The sequence below is a fragment of the Gracilinanus agilis genome, chromosome 3, assembly GCF_016433145.1.
Source record: "Gracilinanus agilis isolate LMUSP501 chromosome 3, AgileGrace, whole genome shotgun sequence".
NCBI lineage: Eukaryota > Metazoa > Chordata > Mammalia > Didelphimorphia > Didelphidae > Gracilinanus > Gracilinanus agilis.
In genome coordinates, this window is record NC_058132.1 from 144,182,338 (window position 1) to 144,209,468 (window position 27,131).

The following is a 27,131-nucleotide window of genomic DNA, read 5'->3' on the forward strand; positions in this document are numbered from 1 at the left end:
CTTGTGAATCCATCAGGCCCTGGCGATTTTTTCTTGGGGAGTTCTTTGATGTCTTGTTCAATTTCTTTTTCTGATATGGGATTATTTAGGTATTCTATTTCTTCTGCTGTTAATCTAGGCAGTTTATATTTTTGTAAATATTCGTCCATATCTCCTAAATTGTTATATTTATTGCCATATAATTGGGCAAAATAGTTTTTAATGATTGCCTTAATTTCCCCTTCATTAGAGGTGAGGTCTCCCTTTTCATCTTTGATACTATCAATTTGGTTTTCTTCTTTCCTTTTTTTTATTAGATTGACCAGTACTTGGTCTATTTTATCTGTTTTTTCAAAGTACCAGCTTCTAGTCTTATTTATTAATTCAATAGTTCTTTTACTTTTGATTTTATTAATTTCTCCCTTAATTTTTAGTATTTCTAATTTAGTTTTCATCTGGGGATTTTTAATTTGCTCGCTTTCTAATTTTTTGAGTTGCATGCCCAATTCATTGATCTCTGCCCTCCTTAATTTGTTAATATATGTGCTCAAGGATATATAGTACTGCCTTGGCCGCATCCCACAGAGTTTGGTAGGATGTCTCATCATTCTCAACTGAACAACAAAAAATAAATGGTTTTTTCTTATCACTTTGAAGGAATACCAATGCTAGAGCATGTCATGAAAAGGGGACAGACAGCAAATGCTATAGGAGTTAAATCCTGAAAGTGAATTAGTCTTTGAAAGAGTATTGAGAAGCCATTTATCTCACTATACTGTGGTCCTCATTCCTGGAGCATCAACTTGAAGTATAGAAAAATCAACTTATACTCATCGTAACGTTAACATATGTTAATAATTTTTCTATAACTAAGTCTATTCTTTTTAAAAATATTATTCTTTTCCAGAGGTTGTAACACAGTTCCTTGAGAAGTTGTCTGAGAAACTTTCTGAAAGGTTAGTTTTTAATTTTACTTGCAAAGTACATGTGTATTTATTATTATAAAATATAAGAAGAAAAAACTTGATTGTCATCAAAGCAAATGTGTGGAAGAACATGTTTACCTTTCTGGATATTAACACTGAAACTTAGATATGTTCTTAAATATATTAATTTCTTTTAGTAATTCACTATGGAACATTATTCATATATTTGTCTAAATGTTACTTGAAATTTTGTTTTGTTTTTAAGATTGTCCTACTCAGTAACCTTTACATGATACGCATTTAGTAAATATTTGTTGAATTGGAGTTTTATTTTTAGTTTATAATTCCTTCTTGGGTTTACTATTTACTTTGTATAGAATATTTCTTTTTTTAATTTGTCCCAAATCATAGATTCCATAGTATCATAGATTGCAATGTTAGAAAGAACTTTTAAGCCAATCTCTTATTTTACATATGAGAAAACTGAGGCCCAAGGAGACTAAGTCACATAGCAAATACCATCTAAACCAGGGTCTTTCAGAGTCAAGCACTCTGTCCACATTACACTGCTTCTTAAATCATCCTATATTTGCTGAAAAAAATCTGCCTTGATAATGTTAGAGATTTTCATAGAATTTATGATTGGTAAGAACTGTAGATATTATCTAGTCTAGTTCTCTTATTTTTCTGATGAACAGATTGAAATCTGAAGAGGAAGCAATTTATCCAAAGTCATTTTTGATAGTATTACTTTACAGCCCTCATATTTGTAGGCAAAATAATAATCTTTTTAATTTGTTCATATGTGACAATTTCCTCATCCTTTTGATCATGTTAGTTACTCTTTATTGGACCAGTCTTAATATTCCTTTTTTGAGAAAGAACTATGAATTTCATGTTTGGATGCATTTGTTTTTTTCAAAGAGAAAGATCACATTTTGAGTTTTATTTTTAATGATAGCTAGCATTTTGCTCTCTATATTATAATAACCTTTTTTGTTAAATCATTTGAATTTCATCAGTTAAAATTTATTTAAAGAAAGTTCTTGGTCTAGACATTTTTAGATTGAACAAAAAGGAATGCTATAGGGGGCAGCTGGGTAGCTCAGTGGAGTGAGAGTCAGGCCTAGAGACTAGGTTCAAACCCAGCCTCAGCCACTTCCCAGCTGTGTGACCCTGGGCAAGTCACTTGACCCCCATTGCCCACCCTTACCAATCTTCCACCTATGAGACAATACACCGAAGTGCAAGAGTTTAAAAAAAAAAAGGAATGCTATAAAAATGACTTATCAATGGTTTCATATTTCTACAATTCTTAGTGTAATGTTTGTACTATTATATAGGGTCATTCCGAGAAGATGATTTAGAGATTGAGGAATAGGAGAAAATGTGGAAGAACTTGCAGGGTATTTTAATTTGTAGTAAGTTAGGTCTTTGGTTTTGAAAGTAACTGTAACACAGTAGTTTTCTTCATCAAGCAGCTACTTAAATCTTATCCTAATAATTACTAATGGTAAACTGCCTTACAGAACTATAAAAGATTTTGAGATGATGAAAGATATGAAAATGAAAATAAATCCTCAAAATGCGGTAAGTTTTTTTTTAAAAATAATTATAGTTTTATAATATAAACCAGCACCATGTTTCCTGTTAGCTTTATAATAATGGAAAGTGTCAGTCAGCATATGTAATCTGATTATTATTTGAGTTGGTGATTTTTAAAGCTTCTGAAGAGATGTGACCTACATGTCTCTATCCATTTAATTTTTAAAAATAAATTTTTATTCTTACCTTTTATTTTTCAATACCTTTATAAAATCTATTTATAGTTTTGCAATGTTTACAATTTTTTTCTTTATTTCTTTGTAAAGCATTTTGCAGTTGAGTCTATGTAAGTAATAAATTTGTTTTAGTAGATTGGCTCCCAAATATTTTTCTCTTCTTGAAATTACACTGAGTTCTTGTTCTTGGAATTGGACATACATAGACATACATTTCAAAAATTACCTATTCAGGAATGTTTCTTTTTTCCCCTTTGAAATTCCACTTAGAATTTGAATATATTTAGATACACTTTTTGTCACTATAAGTGGGTCACTAATTGTAAGATATATGTAACGTCTGAATGTTCCCAAATGAGACTGGGCTTCCAATACTTGAAAATAAAGATCTATTTCAAGCCTATCACCTGAATCAAGATTAGTAGATCATGTTCCTGCGTTTTCTTCCAACCTGGAGGAACCTTACTACATGAGTGTTAATGAGATGAGGCTGCCAGGTTCCTGCCACCACAGTCTGGCTCCATTGTATCTCATAATACTTTCAGGAATATTGAATTGCTTTTAAATATATTTTTATGTAGCTACTTATGAGAAAATGTATAAGTGACTGATGATAATTAAATGAGTAGATTCAATTTCTGTCCTGTATAGTTTATATTAAATTTGTATGTATGTTCCTATTATGAATTTCCTAATTTATTCAAATATTCAATTGGAAAGCATTTATGAAGTGCCTATTATATGCCAGGAATATAAACATAAAATTAAACTGTTTCTAACCTTGAAGGACTGACATTCTAACACAGGAATATACAAAGTGATTGCAAAGTAAGTTTTACTAGGGAGGACACTGGCAGCTGTGGCAAGAATCAGGAAAGGCTTCTTATAAGAGGGGTTGCTTTAGCAGAGTTTAGAAGAAAATAAGGGATTCTAAGTGGCAGGAATAGAGTTGATGTGCCTTTTAGGCATGGGGTACAGCCATTGCAAAAAGGTAGAGGAGCAGGAAGAAAACTGATGTGGAGGGGGCAGCTGGGTAGCTCAGTGGATTGAGAGTCAGGCCTAGAGACGGGAGATCCTGGATTCAAATCTGGCCTCAGACACTTCCCAGCTGTGTGACCCTGAGCAAGTCACTTAACCCCCATTGCCTACCCTTACCCCTCTTCTGCCTTGGAACCAATAGGCTCCAAGACAGAAGGTAAGGGTTTAAAAAAAAAAAAAAGAAAGGGGGCAGCTGGGTGGCTCAGTGGATTGAGAGTCAGGCCTAGAGACGGGAGGTCCTAGGTTCAAATCCGGCCTCAGACACTTCCTAGCTGTGTGACCCTGGGCAAGTCACTTGACCCCCATTGCCTTCCCTTACCAATCTTCCACCTATAAGTCAATACACAGAAGTTAAGGGTTTAAAATAAAAAAAAAATTATAAAAAAAAAAAAAGAAAAACTGATGTGGACAGGCTACAGGAAGGAGGAATGAGACTAATACAGCAAAAGCTTGGGAAGACAGCTTGGGGGTAGTTGATGAAAGGCTTTAAGAGTTAAATAAAAGTGCATAGATTGGATCTTAGAGGTTATAGGGAAGTGCATAACCTCCAAGTTTATGCAGAGGGGAGTGATGTGGTCAGATTTTTGTTACTTTTTCATGTGTGGCATCTTTGCGGAGGGTGGATAGAATAGGGAGGCAGGAAAAACCAATTAAGAGGCTATTGCAATAGTCTATGCAAAAGGGGATGAGAGTTTGCACCAGTATAGTTGATGTGTGAATAGTGCAAAGGGGAGTAGGTGAAAAATATAATGAATTAAAAACAGCAAGATTTAATTATAGCTAGTATTTATGTAACACTTTAAGGTTTGCAAAGCACTTACTAATATTATCTCTGGATATAACCCTGGAAAATAAGTGCTATTATTATCCACATTTTACAAATAAAGAAACCAAGGCAGAAAGAAGTCAAATGACTTGCCCAGGGTCATGCAACCAGGTATGTATCTGAGGCTTACTTTGAACTTGGGACTTTCTGATCTCAGGCCCAGTTTCATATTTCAAACCATAAGCTAATTCATATTTGGCAGCTGATTGACTATGTGGGGTGAAGGGTAGTACCAATGATGCAAATCTAAGCTACTGGTTTTGTTTGCTGTTACATTTGATAAATGCAGAGATGCTAAGAAGTGGGAGGTCCAATCCTCGGTTTAGGGAAAAGGTAATAAGGAAAATTATTGAAGTTATAAATGATAGAAGTAATTTTCTCACTGTATTGAAAAGTTGAATCCTCTATTGTAGACATTTATGCCTTGGGATCATCCTTACTACAGTGGTGTCATTCGCGCAGAGAGGTAAGTTTTCACAGTAATTCCATGAAAAGGAATAAACACTACTTACTGTTCAGTCATATCTGCCTGTCCAGAAGAGCAAAATTGGTATGGTGGTTGGGTCTATTTATTTTTGTCATCATATTATGAAGAAAGTACTTTATGCACCTTAAAAACGCAATATAAATTTAATTTATTGGGACTCATTTGTAAGTCTAAACATAATAGCAAACTACAACTTAAATTTATAAATTTTGATGTTTTAATTTATTTGTCATGGCAGACATTTATATTTCCCTACTCATCCTCCACATGTGATATACTCAGTGTTTTGGATACGTTTCCCACAGGCCCCTTGACATTATGTGGATACTCTTCTATCATTTAGTCTACCCAGTGGTTTTCCTACACACTTATTATCACTTTTTCTTTTCATATGTCTTTGATATCTTTTAAATTGTCTTATCAATGCAGGCCTTGTTTATTATATTCTAGCTTATTCATACCTACCACACTCCTTTATGTTATCCTTTTTTCATGATCCATGACTATTCCTTGATTTTTTTTTGTCTATAGTATCACCAGAATAGTATTCATTTTTAAAAACAAAACAAAATAAGAGCACTCTAAAAAGGAAATACTTTTAGTTTTAATGCAGAATTGCAAAAGATATCTTGTTTGTTTCAGGGAGAAGCTTGAGGTCATTTAAAATGCTATACAGTTTCCCAGAGGCAATCCAGGCAGTTTTCTTGCTACCCAATATTGGACTCTTTTTCATTGTATTGAGGCAATTGCATTGCCTATTGAGGATAAATGTATAGTTGGAGTAGTTCTTGTGGTATTTAGGTATTTCTCTTACCCAATTCTGAGCACAGTTTTCATTGTTTTTCTTTAGTGCTTATCCAAGGATCAACCCTGATGAAAGAGGGGAAGATACCAAACCCTTAGAAAAATTTTTTGACCTTTTTGACCTCCAAAAAAGTGCTTAAAATAACAGTAACTATTGGGCCATGTGCTTGTTCTCTCATCTTTATGAAATTTGATGAGAGTTTGAAAAGAAAACAGTCTTTTCTGAACAATATTCTTTAATATAGCATATGTTTATAATTAAACAATTGATACAAAAACTACCTGGGCCTACTGGGCTTGTTTTTTTTTTGCCCTCAAAGAAGTTTTTATTTTGTAGAGCAAAATGCTTTCTTAAAGGCTCTTCTCCAATAAGATGACTTCCATACTGTGTCAGACCACGTAAGATTCGTTGGAAGATCTGACAACAGAGAATTTCTTTCTACTTTTCTTTTGACAATTTATATCCAGTGAGGCATAAAACAAATATACCTACCAAAGGTATTTCAGTTATCCTGGAAGATGTCTCACATGTAATCCTCATGGAAAGAGATGAAGTTATTTAGCTATTTTAGCTTATGGATTTTGTAGTTATCACATGAAATTTAGGCTATCATAATGAAAAAGGACTGAATTGGAGCAAGAGACTTGGCTTCAAATTATGGCTTTGCCATTTAATATTTTGGTGTATTCTTGAATAATCCATTTACTTTCTCTTGGTCTCAGTCTCCTTATCTATGAAATTAAGGAGTTTAGGTTACATAATCTTTAAGGTCTGTTTAAAATTATGATTCTATGGCCTAAATATATATGTAGAGAAAACCAAGTGAAGGAAGAAGATACATTTTTCAAATTTAGATATATATTTGAGTGATGAGCCATAGTAAGTCTTATCAGAAATGTATGTAACAAGATTACAGTTCAGAGAGCTTTTGCTTTGCAGAGAATGGTATTATGTAGTGTATGTTTTTGATGTTGTATGTCAACACAAACTCTTAGTGAAATCAGTATGGAAACAAGATTTCTTTTAAACATTCCCTTCCAAAATTTCACTTGTGAGAATATTCAGTGTGATGTCATTTGGCTCTATTGTTTTCATTATTCTTTTTGACATTTTTCATGAAGAGCAAAGACTTCCTTTTTTAAAGTGTAGTTTTCTAAATTGACAGTAGGTGGTGTTCTGAGATCACATCTTGATTGTGTCATTCATCATGCAATTAATTGACATTCCTCTTGCTATTTGCTATCTACATTATGTCATTGTTCCAAAATCTAAATCTACTTCCAAGCTTGCATCTTTCAATAGTAGCATTGTTTAACTTCAAAATAATTCTATATCAGCCAAATTGTTTTATACTCGGAGCATAACTTTAAATTCTCTAAGTATCTTTATAAATATATATTTACCAGAGAACTCTAAGACAAATATCTCCATTATATGTTTTTTATGTCTTATTTGGAAAAATAATTCTAGACAATATTAAATAATGATGATAAAAATGAATTTTGGAATATATTATAAATTATAATTGTGATTTCTGTCAGTGAAAGTTTCTGTTGCCTTTATGACTTTTAAAGAAAAAGCTCATTATAATGAAATAAAAATTAGAACTTTAACTAAAACTAATTATAGATTAGATATGTTTATTTTCTACATCAAGGGCTAATGTAGTTTAGTGACTAAGGAACTGACCTTGGAAGACCTGGGTTCAAGTCCTATCTTTGACATGTACTATGCAACCATGGACCAGTTACTTATGCCTTTAGTACCCCAGCTAATTCTTTTAAGACTATAAATTACAGACCTGTTGCTAAAGGGCTCCCCCCACTGTTCTGCCTTATTTGAAGTTTTACACAATGTCCTTGTACTCCTTTGTTAAATTTTGCTCCCCCCCAGTATCTATACATATTCCCTAGGTGAATACTCAGTAAATGTTCAGTATTTACATACTCTTCATAGAGTACTTAATAAATTATTGAATTTAACTAATTTAGTGAATCTTATTATAATATCATGGTGAAATCTAAATATATTATAACTTATACTTTTAATTTAAAAAAATTTTGGTACATTAAATCATGAATCCAGATTGCTTACATCTTGTTTTTTAAAATATATATTACACTTGATAGTGTAATACCAATACTTCTGCCCTTTGTATATTTTTTTAGATGTTTTCATTGATGCTTTTTAAAAATTTTCTTCTTTTATTACTATTAATTACAGTAATCTGTTAAATATGTTACATTGTACACTTAATTATAGAAAGGCAGCTTATAGTAGATAGAAAAAACTACCTAGGAACTAAGAAAACCCAATTTTGAATCTTTCCTCAAATGCCAGCTGGTTGACCGTAGTCATTTAACTTAATTCTGTCAACCTGAATCAGCTCATCTGTACAATTAAGGAATTGGATACAGTGATCTCCTAAGTGACCTCAAGTTCTAAATCTATGATCCTTGGATTCTACTGCCTTGTATTGGTTACTGCTGTGAAATGCATGTTAAGCTCGGGCTCCCAAACTAGATTATCAACTGGAAGACAGAATTCTTGACTTATACTTCTCTTTTCCCAGGCATGTCTATTACTATGCTAAGCATGTAGTAAATATTCCATAGATACTTGCTGATTAGTATTGGACTGAGAGGCCTTGTAGTGTGCAGGAGAGAATAGTGATCTTATGGTCAGGAGAATTGGGTTTGAGTCCCAACTCTATTGATTGCTAGCTAGATGAATATGGGCAAGACATTGACATTTTGTAACCTCAGTTTTCTAGTATGCAAAATGGGCAAATGAATACTTATATTACCTCGCCTCATTGTTGTGAGGAAAGCATTTTGAAAATTATAAAGCAGGGGGCACCTAGGTGACTTAGTGGAGTGAGAGCCAGACCTAGAGATGGGAGGTCCTGGATTCAGATATGAGCTCAGACACTTCTAGCTGTGTGACCCTGGCCATGTCATTTATACCCAAATCCTTGCCCTTACTGCTATTCTGCCTTGTAACAAATACACAATATTTGTTCTAAAATGGAAGGTAAGAGTTAAAAAAAAAACAGAAAATTGGAAAACACTTTATAAATAATTTATTTTTCTGCATATTTCTTTGCAGTTGTATCTAAGTTGAATTAATGTAAATTGTCTTTAAATGCATTGGGGAAATTGTTATTTAAAACAATACTTTATTAAATCTTTTTTTAAAAGTAAATAATCATCTCTTAATTTTTTATTTTTTTATATCCAAATTTTCATCTTTTTAATTTCTAAAAGGAAAGTATATTTTTAGAGCTCTTTACAGTTGCATAATTTTAGAAGGAAAAGCCAATCCCTCTTTTGCAGATGCTCTGTGTTCAATGAAAGATATGCACTAGAATATCACTCAGTTCTCATAATGTGACATGACCTAAACTGAGGTTTGGAATGTGTAAATAATGTGAATAAGTAAATAAATAAATTTAAAGCTGTTTATTAGCATAGTAAATGAATAACCTACAAAACCAGAGCTATCTACTTGGCCATTCTTTTGATTCTTCAAAGGGTTTATATTAAGCTTCCATTTCAAATTTTACCTTAGGAAGTTTAAAATAGGAGTAATTAGATTTTATTGGGAAAAGGTCAACAAATATTGTTTGACAGCCTGGAAGGTGTCAATAGCAGAGAAGAAAAAAATGCAAAATACATTAGCTTGATTTTGGGACTATATTGAAGAAACAAAATGAGAACTTTTGTATCCTTGTTAGATTTAGCTACTGCTAAGGAAAAGGCTGAAATGTGCTTTCTGACAAGTAATGAAAATTAAAAGGGCCTTGACTTGACTTTTTTTTTTCTTTCATATAGTCCAAGGGATTTTTCTTGCTTTTAAGTTAAGTATTTCAACTGTGCTTTAACTTTATTAAGTCATTTCAAAACAAATGAAATAATTTATTTTCATCAAAAATAGAATAAATACTTTTATATAGAATTGACAAAAATGCAGACTTTTTTAATATATTAAAATGATCCATTTGGTAGCTGGAAGTAAGAATTTTAAAATTGTTAATTACTCCTTTCACTTCTTACTGTTAGATCTTTTGTGACAATAGAATTAACCCTTTGAAGTTATGGAAATTGTTGTAACTTAGTAGTAGAATTGTTATTTAAAAGTTTAAGATTTTTCTTATATAAAGCATTATTTTGAAAATTAGTGTTTTACTTAGATTAATTTTAAATTATATGGGCCTAGAAAAATTACAGATAAATCAGTAAGACATTGAAACCTGGTGATTCCAGTGGAAAAGTAGACATGGGGAGTACAAAGACTATTGGAAGATAAGGTTCTAGATTAGGAAATGGAAATGGCCCATAGAATATTTTGAATGAATGAATGATAAGATTTTATTAAGCTTTTACTCTGTTCCCAGCACTATCCTTGCCTTCAAGGAGATTACATTTTAATAGAGGAAGGGAAGACACCATATAGAAGAGATTGGTGGCTAGAAGGAGATGTTTGGGTTTGGAAAATCACCCAGATGACAAATGGCGTTATAAGGGAATAGATGACAGACCTTTCTCTAGCAGTGATGGCTGTATAAATTTGAATATGGTTCCGGAACTAGAAGGGTTATGGAAGTGGGCCTGAAAGACATTTTCCCAGTGGCATGGCAGCTTGATGAGAATATAGTTGAGGTATATATTGAAGTATGACTTAGATCTCTTGAATATTCTTTTTAAAAAAGAATGGCCACTTCCTTATTTGTCATTTTTGTATATCTAAATTGTTATCTGTTAGAATCATTAAAAGTAAAGTGTATCTTTAGAGCCCTTTACAGTTTTATAATCTTAAGGGGAAAATCTGATAGATATCTTTTGGGTACTCTGTAACAAAAGATATAGCCTCTAGAACAGTGATGGTAAACCTTTTAGAGTCAAAATGTCAGGTCCCAACCCCCAGACCTTGTCCTGTGCCTTCCAGTCCCCCCCCCCCCCTTACCTCATACAGGGGAGGGAGAAAGTGCTCCCATTGGGCTGCTGGGTGGAGGTGCAGGTGAAGTGAGTAATGTCCTCAGCAAGTATAGAGAGGAGGTGAGTGACATGAGTAACCTGAGCACTCCACTCCCCTCCAGCTTTGCCATCTGTGACCTGCCCAGCTTACCAACTGTGTACTACCATTAGGCTGCTGGGCAGAGGGACAGGTGATGTGAAAAAATGTCATAAGGCACAGTGGAGAGGGTGAGGGGAGCAGCTCTTCCTGAGTCCCTTTGCCTTTCTAGTAATGAACTATGGAAGGTGGAGGGAAAGGGCAGTTGCATGTATGGCATCTTTGGCACTTGTGCCATAGATTTACCATCACTGCTCTAGAATATTACTCTTTATTCAGAATGTGACATGACTGAACACAGATTCTTAGTATAGTGGGCCCACATGCTATGCAATCTAAACGACAGGACCACAGGGTAGGAGTCCCAGAGGTGAGAGAATGAAGTCTTCCAGGACATTATAGAGTGGTCATAACTAGATTTCTGGTAAGAAGATGGATGTATCATGATTTTTTCTTTAAAAAGAGGGTGGGGGGGCCAGCTGGGTAGCTCAGTGGAGTGAGAGTCAGGCCTAGAGACGGGAGGTCCTGGGTTCAAACCCGGCCTCAGACACTTCCCAGCTGTGTGACCCTGGGCAAGTCACTTGACCCCCATTGCCCACCCTTACCAATCTTCCACCTATGAGACAATACACTGAAGTACAAGGTTTTAAAAAAAAAATTAAAAAAAAGAAAAAGAAAAAGAGGGTGGGAAGGGATCAAATGGACAAAGCAGAGTAAGATAAATTATTTCTTAACAGAAAATAAATGACTGATTACTAATGTGAGTTATTTCAGAACCACCTGTCCATATAGTTAGTTAATCAATAACTAGTTTAAACAAAGGTCAAAATCACCAAGAAATTTGAAGAAAGGATAAAGATGACAAGAGACTGCATACAGTTCAATAACTTACTTCTAAGCTCTTGACTCTAAGAAATGCAACATAGGTGAAAGTATAGCACTGATTCTGATTACACAGTCTATTTAAGAATTTAACCAAAGTAAAACTGTAGATATAATGAAGACACCTAAAGAGGTCACATATCAAAAGCTTTTATCTCCTTGCCAAATGGAGAGATGTAAATAGCAGCTAGTAAAAGGTAGAGTATGTTTGTAAAACTTTATGAAAGAAGCAAAAGAAAAATTATAGTCTCATGTCACAAAACAGCAAAATCTTTGTCGAATGCAAACCTGTAGTATTCAACCAAGTCCTATCATTCTAAAAGCATTAGAGCTAAATATGAAAGAAGAGTCAATAAATGAAAAATCAGATATAGCTTGGAGGTTCAGTGTGTAGGCCACTGGCCCTAGAGTCAGGAAGATCTGAGTTTATAACTGGCTTCAAACATTTACTAGCTTTGTGATCCTGGATAAGTCACCCAACCATTGCCTGTTTCAGTTCCCTGACTTGTAAAATAGGAATAATAGCAGCTACCTCCCAATGAGATAATATTTGTAGAGGGCTTTGCAAACTTTAAGTACTATATAAATCCTGACTAGTATTATTAATTATCAAGCATGTCTTATGTGTTAGAAACTATGTTAGGCAGTGAGGAAACAAATCAAAAGTGAGACAGTCCTTGCCTTCAAATTTCTTTTTTATTGAAGAACAACAGATAAGTCTTGGAACAGATTTGCATGTGTTTCTATAGCAGTGTATTTTCATCATGTATGTAAAACTATCACTGTGATTTGAAGAAAGTGGAAATGGCCTTTTGGATTTTAAATCAGTATGGGCAACTGGTTCTGATCAAATCCCCACAAAAGAAATCTTTACTTTTGTTGAAACAATTTAAAAAGCACTCAGAAATCTATTTTAAAGATATTTATACAAAAGGAAGATTGCAGTGGTTGCTATTATTTTTTAAAAGGCAATTGAGAAAAGCTGTCAGGAACTATTGCTGTTTATATATGCTTAATCATGTCTGTGGAGTCTTTACAAGACTATAATATATATATGTAACATATATGAGGGATTATTCTTATCAAATATGAGATGAAGATAGACTTTTCAAAGCATACCATATATTTATAGTCACATACTGGACTAAAACATTTAAAGTCTGCTTGATCTCTCTTGTCTGTGGTTTCCTAATTAAAAAAATTTTATTCCATTCTATTCCATATTCTATATAATATTCCAAATATAGACTTGAAAAGATAATCATCATCCTTAAGTTAAACTTATTTTTTTAAATGAATGAAAAATACACATTTTCCAGATGATGAAATGTCAGATTGGTAGCCAATTGAACTTGTTCTTCAAAAGCCTCAAGGATACTGCAGATACACAAAAATGGTCCCAATTTAGGGCCCATTTTTGAATTTGAGGAGGAAAATGATTTGTTATGAATCTGAAAGATTATCCAGTTGATCTCAAGATAACCCCATCACAAAATCTTATCCTTTCAACAATTTTCAGTTGTATTCAGTTGTGGTATTCAGTTGCAGCTATATGATTCTAAATTGTAGGATCTAATGATAACATGCTGATTGGAAATTGTGAATAACTTGAAGGGCAATGGATGGGCTGCAAACTGCATTGCTGGTGGAAATTTCCAAATTTTTGAGATAGAAGTATTTGAGTATATTTTCATGATGCCTTTTATGCCCATTTTTGTTTAATAAAAGTACATGCCACTATTCACTTATACTGAAACTTTTTTTTACAAATACAGAGACATCTAAATAAATGGGAGATTATTAACTGCTCTTGTTTAGAGTTTGCCAGTTTTAAAAAAGAAAGCACTTCAAATATTAATTTACAGATTCAGTGTGGTACCAATCAGACAAACAAAAGAAAAAAATGATAAAATTCATCCGGAGAAATAAACTGTCAGGGATCTCAAAAGTAAATAATGAAAATATATTGCAAAAGAAAATACTGCAACTAACAGTATCATTTCAAACTAAACTACAATCATCAAAACTGTTTATGAAATGGTAAAAGTCTATCAGTGGAATAGACTAGATATAGAGTACCCTGAATCATTTGAACATCATAACAAGGTATTTCATAAACACAAGGACACCATCTGTTGTGATAAGGATTCATAATTCAAGAAAAACTGGAACAAAGTCTAGCAGAAATTAGGTTTAAACATAATGTAAACATCTCATACCTTCTCACACAATGGAACACAGTAAGCTTCAAATGGACATAACATCTAGATAAAAGAAGTTCCTCTTCCAAACAAATTAAAGGATTAAGAGGGTTGATTTTACGCCTATAGAGAGGTAAAGAATTCTTGACCAAACAAGATAAAGGATATCTCAGGAGATAAAATGGGCATTTTTTATTTCATAAATTAAAAAGTTTCTGCACAGACAAAATCAATTTTTGCAGAAAATTTATATGACAAAGGTATGATATCCAAAATATGTAGAAAATTTATGAACAAGATCCATTCTCCAACAGAAAAATTGTCAAAGATCTGAACAAACAGTTCCTAAAAGAGGAAATTTATCAGCAATCATATTAAAAATACCCCAAATTATCAAAAATGAGGAATCCAAATTAAAATAACTGAGGTTTCACCTCATCATAGCCATCAAATTGGCAAAAATGACAGATGAAAATTAATATGAAATATTAATTTTTTGGGCTGCAGAGCAGACACAAAAAAGCACACTGTTGGTTTAGCCATGATGTGGTCCAGCTATTCAAGAAAGAAGTTTGGTTTCATCCAACAAAATCATTAAACTATTCAATTCCTTTGACTCACAAATACCACTATATTTAAACATATTAATGCTTCCAAAAGACCAAAAGGTAGAGGGAAAGGATTCATTTGTATAAAAATATTTCTAACAATATTTTTTGTTGTAGCAAAGACCTAGAAGTCAAGTAGGTGTTCCTCAGTCGGGAAAGGCTGAACAAATTGGGACATATGAATTTAATGGAAATATTAATATGCTATAAGAAATATTGAAAGAATTAAAAAAGATTCAGAGAATCTTGGGGAATAAAAATGCAGATGAAATATATAGAGGAAGGTAAACAATTTATATTGTGACTACAGCCTTGCTAAGAAACAATTGTGAAAGACTTAAAGAACTGTGATCTATGTAATAACAAATTATGACTAGAAAACAAATGATGAATCTTGCTTCCTACTTCTTTGAACAGAAGTGGTAAACTATAATTGTCCAGGAAGACATACATTTTCTCGCAACACTAATGTGTGAAATTGTTTTGAGTGACTACTTATAAGGGGGGAGAGCTTTTTTTTTTTTTAAGATTGGGGAATGACAATGTTATTGATTATGATACAAAAGAAAGGAGAAGAAAGAAAAGAATATCAATGAATCATTAAAAATAAGCAGAAGGAAAATCAGTAGTAACCTTTTTGCTTTTTTGCATAATGAGATATTCGTTTTTGTTGATATTCATCATATTTATAATAGAAAATACTTTTTTAAAAAAGAAGTCAAAGGGACTTGTGACCTCTTGTAGGGATCAGTTCACCTTTTTCTCCTAATGAATTTCTTAAACACTGCTTTTTCTGTAAACCTGGGGATTATACTGATACTATCAGATGAATTTTGGTGATTTTCTAAGACTTCTTTTTTTGTGGTGATGTTCTACTTTTATTGCTAATTTTAAAAAAAAAGTAGAAGTAGGATAATTAGGGTACTATGGGATGGAGAAAGCCAGGAGACTAGGCATATAATTCAGGATCTCTTAGCAAGCAAATGTCTGACTACTAGCAAATCATTTTCCGCTTTCTGGACATCAGTTTCCATAGGTGTAGGTTGAACTAGATAATTTCCAAGTCTTATAGATGGGAGGTAAATGTTATTTTAACCTTTAGGATTTAAAGACCATAATGTACTTCTATAGTCCATCCAAACTGACCATCTTGTTCCTCGTAATATGACATTTCATCTCCCATCTTTGGATTTTTGCTTTGTACTTACACATTAATTTTTTATATCTTTGTAAACATGTTATAGATTTATATGTTGTCTATCTCAATGAAATGTAGCTTTTGGGCATGGATTATTTCATTTTTGTCTTTCTTTCCCAAGTGCCTAGACTAGTGTCTGGCACATAGTAGTCACTTATTTATTTTTGATTATTCTTGGGTGTTTCAATTGATAGTTCTTTATTGGTGCTGCAAGTAGACTGTAGCACCATATATATATATATGTATATATACATATATATATTATGTGTACATACATACACGAGAGTAAACTTTCATTATCTTTATAACATACTCAAACTCAGATTGACTTTTCTGTTATTATATAGAGTGAGAAGAATATAAGAATAGTTTGTACTTGGTCCTGGTTTATATTAGAATAAGTACTTGTGATATACAATATTCAGAACACTTTGTACTCAGCATATGTTATTAATGAGAGCATTCCCAGGTTTATTAGGCAGTTGATTAGAACATTTTTTTCAGCCAGAGTTTCAGCAACTCTGATGAAACCAAACCAATGGCAACAGATCCTAAAGAAATATGTTCTTTATTCCTTGTACTATATAATTGCAAGAAAGGTAAATACAGTTTCCCCAAACCACTCATTTCTTTTATCTTTGTATTACCTTTATTTAACTAGATTAAATAGTAGCTTTCTCTGTATCTTTTAAGAATATAGACTTCAAAATGCCATCCAACTATAACATTTCAATTATGCTTAGACAATTGTTTCAAATGCCAAAAAAAAAATTTCTTTTTCTTTTGATACAGTTTAAAATAGTTTCTTTGGCAGTATAGTCACATACTCTGCTCTTTTTCTCTCTGTAATTTATTCTTAGTCCACACATGTCCTCTGTCAAGTCTTGCTTATTCAGTAATGAGCTTCTCTATAAGCATTTGCCTTTGGTGGATATGTCTTTTGGTCTACTTGTTATAACTTATTGAGTAGGATAAAGTTAAGACTAAAGACTATATTTACCTGTGATTTCAGCCCATATTCATTCTTCCTATTTAATCATAGTTAACATTTGCAGTAAGACTTCTCTACTTTAGGCCAAAACTCTCATCACCATCAGTCTAAAATCAAATTAATTATCTTCTCCCCTGCATAGCTTTCTGTTGCAAAGTAGCTCTACTGACTTCCCTATTTCTGTTATTAGTACTACTTTCCCTGTTTTTTGGAATTGAAAATTCAGAGCCATGTATGATGGCCCTCCCTTTTAGTCTTCATGGTCAATTAATTGCCAAGAATCCCTTTTGATTCTTCCTCAATAATCAATAGTTAATAATAATAATTTATTAATCGCCTATTGTATGCTAGACACTCCACCAAGCACTGGGGAAATAAATAAGAAAAACATGAACAGCCTCTGCCATCATGGAGCTTACCAAAGCTGATGTAATCTCAAATGATGAGTTTTCTGGGAGCATGATAGGGAAGTCAGTCTAAGGAGTGGAGCTATTGGGAAAGGAAGAATTGTTTAGTCTGTCCTTTTTAAATGGAGGCTTTGGGAGGAGTTCTTTACTCTACCCACCAACCCTCCAATCAGGTGGACAGAGAGTGTTGAAGAAGTATGAACACTAAAGCAGATACAATCTCAAAGGATGAGATTCCTGGTGAAGAGGTTTCCTGGGAGCATTTTGATAATGGTGAAGTCCAGTCCAGGGAGTAGAGCTGATGTCATCTCTACCAGACCTTGATATCTTTTTTATTCTTACCCAATATATTAGGAAGTGGAGTGCTTACTTTACAAAGAACAGCTACAACTGTTAGGCATGGATTTCTGATCTTAGAACATAGAATTCATTCTCTAGTGTTCTTTAATTGTTAGATTGAAAGAAGCAGTGTATTTTGGGCATATCCTCTTATTGGAGTAAAGGAATATACATTATCCTTTACTGTATTCGTGAAAGAGGGTGACAGCATGAAAAGAGATTGTCAGCAGCACTTTTCCAAGGGACATGGATGGGCCATCAACTAATGCTAATGATTAGGTTGTATATCATCTTTGGCATTTAAAGCTGCATGTTCTTATTCTTTGGCAAAAGTGCTATTATTTTTCTCCACTTATAAATGTAATAAAGATATTTTTAATATCTTTAAGTATATTCATTAATAAACTTTTTAAAAAACCCTTACCTTCTGTCTTAGAGCCCGCAGAAGAGTGGTAAGGGCTAGGCAATGGGGGTTAAGTGACTTGCCCAGAGTCACACAGCTAGGAAGTGTCTGAGGTCATATTTGAACCCAGAACCTCCTGTCTCTGGATCTGGATTCTCAATCCACTGAACCACCCATCTGCCTTCTATTATTATTGAATGCCTGGTCCAATGGACTTACTATCTAGTAATATGGTAAGTGCTAAGGGTAAAATGATACAGATGACATGACCCCATCCTCAAGGAACCTCTTTATGATGGATCAGTACTAATAATGGTTTGCTATTATTAGCATTGTCCACAAAATTTATACTGTTCAAATATACCAGTCCATTTCTAAATTGAGTGTGATGAATTAGAGTTTCTTCTTGAAAAATATTTTACTTGATACCAATCTTCATATTTTCAACGTGATATCTTTGCCTGATTCTGAAACAAACAATTCTTACCCTTTACATACTCGGTCTTTTATGGGATATCAGCATCTCTTAACTTCATGTGGTTCCATTTTTTTTAGTTTCATAAAGGGGGAAATGTTATTCTAGTCTGGGTTGGGATGAATGACTTCTGAGGTCTTTTCCAACCCTTTACTTAAAATAAATATCCAAGCAGCAACTGATATAAGGTGTCAGACTTAGGGAACATTTCAAAATCTTGGCACCTTAACCATGAATGCAATTTATACTTCTTCTTTTCTGATTATTTGTATTCAAATGGGTAAAGCCAGGATTTCACAAAGGACCACTTTTGCTATACCTTTTCTATTTTTAAATCCTCAATTTCAAAGCCAATATCTTTTTTTCCCCTTTATTGTTTCTTAAATAGTACCTGACAATGACATGTCTTGCTCTTTACTTAGAATTAGGTGATATATGTTTTTAGATTCTGATTTTGCATACTATATTAGATTAGCATTAGTTGTACTTTACCTAGCTTTCAGGGAAATAAAACAAGGGATGAGGTTAGTTGTTCTGATTATTCAAAAAAGGCTTTAGTTATTTTTATTTTTAAAACATTTTAAATTCTGTGGGTTTTCAAAAATGAATCCTCAATGTTTCTTTAATCTCTTTTTCTGGTTCTTTTCACTCTCTCTCTCTCTTCCTCTCTCTCTCTCCCCCTTTCTTTCTCTCCCTTTCTCTCTCTCACACAATTAAAAGCTGTTAGATAGTAGATAGTTGTTAATGATATAATTCTAATATTGTATATGTAATATATATTTATGTCTCTTTACGATCTATAGTTTAGAACCAAATAAAAATTTAATATTAAACATAATGGTTTTTTATATTTTGTTGTCAGATTTAGATGTCCAGTAGATATTTTAAAATTTTCTCAATAATTCTTTTAAATTCTCTGAGATTTTGACAGAACTTCAAAATTTAGCATAGAAGGTGTCCAAAATGCATGCAGATATGAAAAAAACCTAATAAATATCTGATATTTCTTCATTTGTAAAATAAATGGATTAGACTAGCGACTTTTAAGTCACTTTCAGCTCTGGATCCCTGTAAAACATGAGGGAGGCATAACTAGACACCATTTTATTTGAAAAAGATCTGGGAGCCTGTTAAGATGGTGGTAGAGTAAGGAGCAGCTGCTTGATCTCTCCTAACCGAAGTATACAGGACTCCTTAAGGGGAAATAAAAACGAACCCAGACGAACGAAGGAACCCCACAACAGGGCGCAGCATTGAAGGTACACAGAATTGGGGCATCTCCACACTATAAAGGGGTGAAACAGCTCTCACTAAAACGTGAGAGGAAGAAGCCCCTCCCCTAACCCCCACACCACACACCTCGCACAATGCCAAGGCCAATGCACAAGAGTGAAAACAGGACTGGGGCAACCAGTAAATCACTAGCAGCCACAGGGCTTGTACCTGTGTGCTGCAAGACAAGGGACCCCAAGTGGCTGGGGGGCGCGCACAGACTTTCCTGAGTGTCTGCGCGGTTGAAGGCACTGCCTCGGGCCGGCACAAAGATCTCTAACGCAGGGACTTTCCCGAGCTTCTGCGCAGGTGCGCAGAATGCATCGCCCCAGGTGCGAATAAAGATCTCCAGCCCAGGCTTGGACCTCAAGTGAGGACCCGGAGCAGACTGGAGCACGGCTGTGGAAGCAGCCCTTGAGACTGCTGAAGGAGCCTCAGGCAGAGGGGCAGACCGAGGACTACCAGGAGGCCTGACCCCGAGGACAAGGAGACCGGAGCCCCTGGGAGCTTAGAAAGAACAGGCAGACCCTGAGTGTGAAGACAAAGCTGAAAAAGGGGCGGGGCTAACGATGGCAAGCGGAGAACTCCAGAAGAAGAAAAAGATTATCAAGAAAAACTCTGGAACACTTGACAACTTTTACACAGAGAAAATCCAGAAAACAGAGGAGGACAAACAAGTAATTGTATCCAAACCTTACCAAAAAAATGAAAGCTGGTCACAAGCTATTGAAGACTTCAAAAATGAGATGTTGAAGAAGATGGAAGAGATCTGGCAAGAAAATAACAGCTTAAAAGGCAGAATTTTGCAATTGGAAAGTGAGGCTCAGAAATCAAATGAATTGATAAGCAAATTGAACACCAGAAATGACCAGATGGAAAAGGAAAACCAAAAGATTATAGCCAAAAACCAAAAGATGATAGCTGAAAACCAGTCTTTAAAGGCTAGAATTGAAAAATTAGAACACAGTGATCTCTCAAGACAACAAGAACAAATAAAACAAAGTCAAAAGACTGATAAAATAGAAGGAAACATGAAATATCTTAATGAGAAAGTGACAGACCAAGAAAACCGGTCGAGAAGAGGCAATTTGAGAATCATTGGTCTTCCAGAAAAGGCAGAAATTAATAGAAACTTGGACTCCATACTTAAAGAAATTATTCAGCAAAATTGCCCTGAAGTTCTACACCAAGAGGGCAATATAGACATTGAAAGGATCCATAGATCACCCTCTACACTGGACACAGAAAAGTCAACACCAAGGAACATAAAAGCAAAATTCAAGAGCTTTCGAGTAAAAGAAAAAATCTTACAAGAAGCCAGAAAGAGACAATTCAAATATCAAGGAGCACCAATCAGGATCACACAGGATCTGGCAGCCTCCACGCTAAAAGACCGCAAGGCTTGGAACACGTTATTCAGAAAGGCAAGAGAGATGGGCCTTCAGCCACAGATCAACTACCCATGGAAACTGACTATATACTTCCAGGGGAAAGTATGGGCATTCAACAAAATTGAAGATTTCCAAGTTTTTGCACAAAAGAGACCAGGACTAAATGGAAAATTTGATACCCAACCACAAAAATCAAGAGAAGCATGAAAAGGTAAATAAGAAACAGAGGGAAAAGAAAGAAAACTTACAATTTTTTAAATCTGACTCTTTAAGGGCTTAAATAAGATCTAATTATCTGTATTACTATGTGGAGAAATGCTATGTATAATTCTCTGTAGTGAACTCTATTCACTATTATAATATTCACTATTATAGCAACCAGAAGAATAATGCATAGGGAGAGGATAGGATACTAAATGGTCTAAGATGACATGGGGGGTGGGAAAGAGGTGGGGAATAGTAGAGGACACTAAGAAAAATCTGAGTAAATAAGAAAAATAGGATATTCTATTACACACAAAGAGGGCATGGGAAGGGGAGGAATACTATTATAAGAAGGAGAGGAAGAGAGCATTAAGAGGGAATAATCAAACCTTACTCTCAGGGTAATCAACCCGGAGAGGGAAGAGTAGCTTTATTATCCATTCGGATAAAAAACTCTATCTAACCCTACTGAGAAAGTCAGAAGGGACAAACCAAAAGGAGCAGGGGAGTGGGGAGGTCAAAAAAGGGAGGGGAGAAGAAGGGGGAGGGAATTCAGTAGGCCTTTAAAAAACAAAAAGAGGGGAATAACAAGGGAGGGGGCAGAAAGGGAAGTCAATCAAGGGAGGGGATAAGGGATAGCAGCTCAATAGCAAACCACTGGTTTAAAAGAAAATAGTGTAAGAAGAAGGGGTGGGTCTAGGGGAGGATACAAAAATGTCAGTGAATACACAACTAACAATTGTAACTCTGAATGTGAACGGGATGAACTCACTCATAAAATGGAAGCAAATAGCAGAGTGGATCAGAAACCAAAATCCTACCATAGGTTGTCACATATGAGGCGGGTAGACATACACAAGTTTAAGGTTAAGGCCTTGAGCAAAATCTTTTGGGTGTCAAATGAAAAAAAGAAGGCAGGAATGGCTATTATCTCTGACAAAGCCAAAGTAAAAATAGATATGATTAAAAAAGACAGGGAAGGTCATTACATCCTGATTAAAGGCAGTATAAACAATGAGGAAATAACACTGCTCAATATATATGCACCAAGTGGTATAGCATCCAAATTCATAAAGGAGAAACTGGCAGAGCTCAAGAAGGAAATAGATAGTAAAACCATAATAGTGGGAGATCTAAATATTCCTCTTTCAGATCTAGATAAATCAAACCAAAAAATAAATGAGAAAGAGGTAAGAGAGGTGAATGAAGACCTAGAAAAATTAGATTTAATTGATATGTGGAGAAAAATAAATAGGGACAAAAAGGAATACACCTACTTTTCAGCTGCACATGGTACATTCACAAAGATTGACCATGTAATAGGACATAGAATCATGGCAAACAAATGCAAAAGAGCAGATATAATAAATGTAACCTTCTCAGATCATAATGCAATAAAAATAATAATGAGTAAGGGCACCTGGACAGGAAAAAAAAAACAATTGGAAATTAAACAATATGATTCTCCAAAACCAATTTGTCAAAGAAGAAATCATAGAAACAATCAACAATTTCATTGAAGAGAATGACAATGATGAGACATCCTACCAAACTCTGTGGGATGCAGCCAAGGCAGTACTCAGGGGGAAATTTATATCCTTGAATGCATATATTAACAAATTAAGGAGGGCAGACATATATTAACAAATTAAGGAGGGCAGAGATTAATGAATTGGGTATGCAACTCAAAAAATTAGAAAGTGAACAAATTAAAAACCCTCAGATGAAAACTAAATTAGAAATACTAAAAATTAAGGGAGAAATTAATAAAATTGAAAGTAGAAGAACTATTGAATTAATAAATAGGACTAGAAGCTGGTATTTTGAAAAAACCGATAAAATAGACAAAGTACTAGTCAATCTAATAAGAAAAAGAAAAGAAGAAAACAAACTGACAGTATTAAAGATGTAAAGGGAGATCTCACCTCTAATGAAGGGGAAATTAAGGCAATAATTAAAAACTATTTCGCCCAATTATATGGCAACAAATATAACAATTTAGGAGATATGGATGAATATCTACAAAAATATAAATTGCCTAGATTAACAGAAGAAGAAATAGAATACCTAAATAATCCCATATCAGAAATAGAAATTGAACAAGCCATCAAAGAACTCCCTAAGAAAAAATCACCAGGACCTGATGGATTCACAAGTGAATTCTATCAGACATTCAAAGAGCAACTAATCCCAATACTATACAAATTATTTGATATGATAAGCAAAGAAGGAGTCCTACCAAATTCCTTTTATGACACAAATATGGTACTGTTTCCAAAGCCAGGTAGACCAAAAACAGAAAAAGAAAACTACAGACCAATCTCCCTAATGAACATAGATGCAAAAATCTTAAATAGAATATTAGCAAAGAGACTCCAGCAAGTATTTAAGAAGATCATCCACCATGATCAGGTGGGATTTATACCAGGAATGCAAGGCTGGTTCAACATTAGGAAAACCATCCACATAATTGACCATATCAACAGTCTAACAAACAAAAATCTCATGATTATCTCAATAGATGCTGAAAAGGCCTTTGACAAAATATAGCATCCATTCCTATTGAAAACATTGAAAAGTATAGGAATAGAAGGACCCTTCCTAAAAATAATAAACAGTATATACCTAAAACCATCAACAAGCATTATATACAATGGGGATAAATTAGAAGCCTTCCCAATAAGATCAGGAGTGAAACAAGGATGCCCATTATCACCTCTATTATTCAACATACTACTAGAAACAATAGAGAAGAAAAAGAAATTGAAGGTATCAAAATAGGCAAGGAGTAGACTAAGCTATCACTCTTTGCAGATGATATGATGATCTACTTAAAAAATCCTAGAGAATCAACTGAGAAGCTTGTAGAAATAACAACTTTAGCAAAGTTGCAGGATAGAAAATAAATGCACATAAATCATCAGCATTTCTATACATTTCCAACACATTAGAGCAGCAAGAGGTAGAAAGAGAAACACCATTTAAAATCACCCTAGACAATATAAAATACTTGGGAATCTACCTACCAAAACAAACACAGCAATTATACGAAAACAACTACAAAACACTTTCCAAAAAAATAAAACTAGATCTCAACAATTGGAAAACCATTAATTGTTCATGGGTAGGACGAGCTAACATAATAAAAATGAACATTCTACCCAAATTAATTTACCTATTTAGTGCCATACCTATCAAATTACCAAAAAACTTCTTTACTGAATTAGGAAAAACTATAACAAAGTTCATTTGGAATAACAAAAGATCAAGAATATCAAGGGAAATAATGAAAAAAAAAAATGTGAAGGAAGGGGGCCTGGCAGTACCAGACATTAAACTATACTATAAAGCAGCAGTCATCAAAACAATGTGGTACTGGCTAAGGGATAGAAGGGAGGATCAGTGGAATAGAATTGGGGTTAATGACATCAGCAAGACAGTGTATGATAAACCCAAAGAGCCCAACTTTTGGGACATGAATCCACTATTTGACAAAAACTGATGGGAAATTTGGAAAACAATATGGGAGAGATTAGGTTTAGATCAACATCACACACCCTACACCAAGATAAATTCAGAATGGGTGAATGACCTGAATATAAAGAGGGAAACTATAAATAAGTTAAGTGAACACAAAATAGTATACCTGTCAGATCTCTGGGAAAGGAAAGATTTTAAAACCAAGCAAGAGTTAGAGAAAATTACAAAATGTAAATTAAATGGTTTTGATTATATTAAGCTAAAAAGCTTTTCTACAAACAAAAATAATGTAGTCAAAATCATAAGGGAAACAACAAATTGGGAAAAAAATCTTTATAACGAAAAACTCTGACAGGGGTCTAATTACTCAAATATACAAGGAGTTAAATCAATTGTATAAAAAAATCAAGCCATTCCCCAATTGAAAAATGGGCAAGAGACATGAATAGGCAATTCTCAGGTAAAGAAATCAAAAGTATCAATAAGCACATGAGAAAGTGTTCTAAATCTCTAATAACTAGAGAAATGCAAATGAAAACAACTCTGAGGGATCACCTCACACCTAGCAGATTGGCTAAAATGAAAGAGGGGGAGAGTAATGAATGTTGGAGGGGATGCGGCAAAATTCGGACATTAATGTATTGCTGGTGGAGTTGTGAACTGATCCAACCATTCTGGCTGGCAATTTGGAACTTTGCTCAAAGGGCTAGAAAAGAATGCCTGACCTTTGATCCAGCCATACCATTGTTGGGTTCGTACCCCAAAGAAATCATAGATAAACAGACGTACGAAAATATATATAGCTGCGCTTTTTGTGGTGGCAACAAATTGGAAAAGGAGGGTATGCCCTTCAATTGGGGAATGGCTGAACAAACTGTGGTATATGCGGGTGATGGAATACTATTGTGCTAAAAGGAATAATAAACTGGAGGAGTTCCAGGTGAATTGGAAAGACCTCCAGGAACAGATGCAGAGCGAAAGGAGCAGAGCCAGAAGAACATTGTACAGAGACTGATATACTGTGGTAAAATCGAATGTAATGGACCTCTGTACTAGCAACAATGCAATGACACAAGACAGCTCTGAGGGATTTATGGTAAAGAAAGCTATGCACATTCAGAGGAAGATCTGCAGGAGAGGAAACAGAAGATAAACAATTGCTTGAAGGCATGGGCTGAGGGGGATATGATTGGGGATGTGGACTTGAAACCACCACACCAATGCAACTATCAACAATATGGAAATAGGCCCTGAACAAGGACACATGTTACAACCATTGGAAATGTGCGTGGGCCATGGGTGGGGAGAGAGCGGGGGTTGGGGGGGTGAAGGGGAAAGTAGGGGCATAAAGTATGTAAACAGGTTAAAAATGAATATTAATAAATGTTTTAAAAAAAAGAAAAAATATGGGAGTTGAGTGGGCAATGATTGTTCTTCTGTGCTTTGATCTAAGTCAGACCTCATCTGGAAAATTATTTTCATTCCTTAGAACCATATTTTAGAAAGGAAAGTTAGAGTCATAGAAGGAAGGAAAAGAAATAGGCATTTATTAAGCATCTAGTATATGTTGGCCTCTGTGCTAAATGCTTTACATATATCTTGATTCTGAGAGTTAGGTGTTATTATGATCCTCATTTTACAGTTAGGGAAACTGAGTCACATCTTTATGATTCCAGACCCAGTGTTCTATTCACTGTGCTACCTAGCTGCCTAGGAAATTAATAAACTAGAAAATATCTAGAAAAGGACAATTAAAATTTTGTAGTCTTGAATCTATGTCTTGTAAAGGTAATTGGGATTGTTTAACCTATAGAAGAGAATGCTTAGAGTGGCAGACATGATAGTTGCCTTTACATGTTTAAATGGCTTTCATGTAGAAGAAAGATTAGGACTATTCTGTTTGATGGTAGGCAGCAGAACTTTCAGAAGTCAGCAAGAGACACATTTCAGCTTTATATGTTAAAAGAAACTTCTTAAAAATTAGTGGTATTTTTAAAAGTAGAGTAGGCTAACTTGGGAGATAGTGAGTTCTCCATTTTGTCTTTGGTAATCTTTAGGTAAAGTTTGGGTGACTATTTTTTGGATATTTTGAGATGGAAACTGATTTTTAGCCATGAGTTGTATTAGATGATCTCTGAGGGTGATGTAGGTGACCAAGCAGAAAGCTGTTGTCTAGGCATGAGGTGAGGAGGATCTGTACCAGGGGTATTGGCAGTGTCCAGGGTAGATGAAAGCATATACAAGAGATGTTTTGAGGGAAGAATTGAAAGACCTTGGCAGCAAATTGCACATGAGGATTGAGAGACACTGAGGAGTTGAGGATTGCCTCTAGATCATGAGCCTGAATAACTGGGAAGGTGATAGT

The 27,131-nt window shown here is 34.3% G+C and overlaps 1 protein-coding gene across 1 annotated transcript in view; it reads left to right on the forward strand.

The window, feature by feature from the left end:
- The window catches only part of LOC123240602 (mitochondrial intermediate peptidase), a 198,289-nt gene that overhangs the window by 44,177 nt on the left and 126,981 nt on the right, over positions 1-27,131 (forward strand). The window contains exons 8-10 of the mRNA XM_044668295.1: positions 887-935; positions 2,435-2,495; positions 4,964-5,016. Coding sequence (XP_044524230.1) covers positions 887-935; positions 2,435-2,495; positions 4,964-5,016 — 163 coding nt within the window. The remainder of the gene's footprint in view (positions 1-886; positions 936-2,434; positions 2,496-4,963; positions 5,017-27,131) is intronic.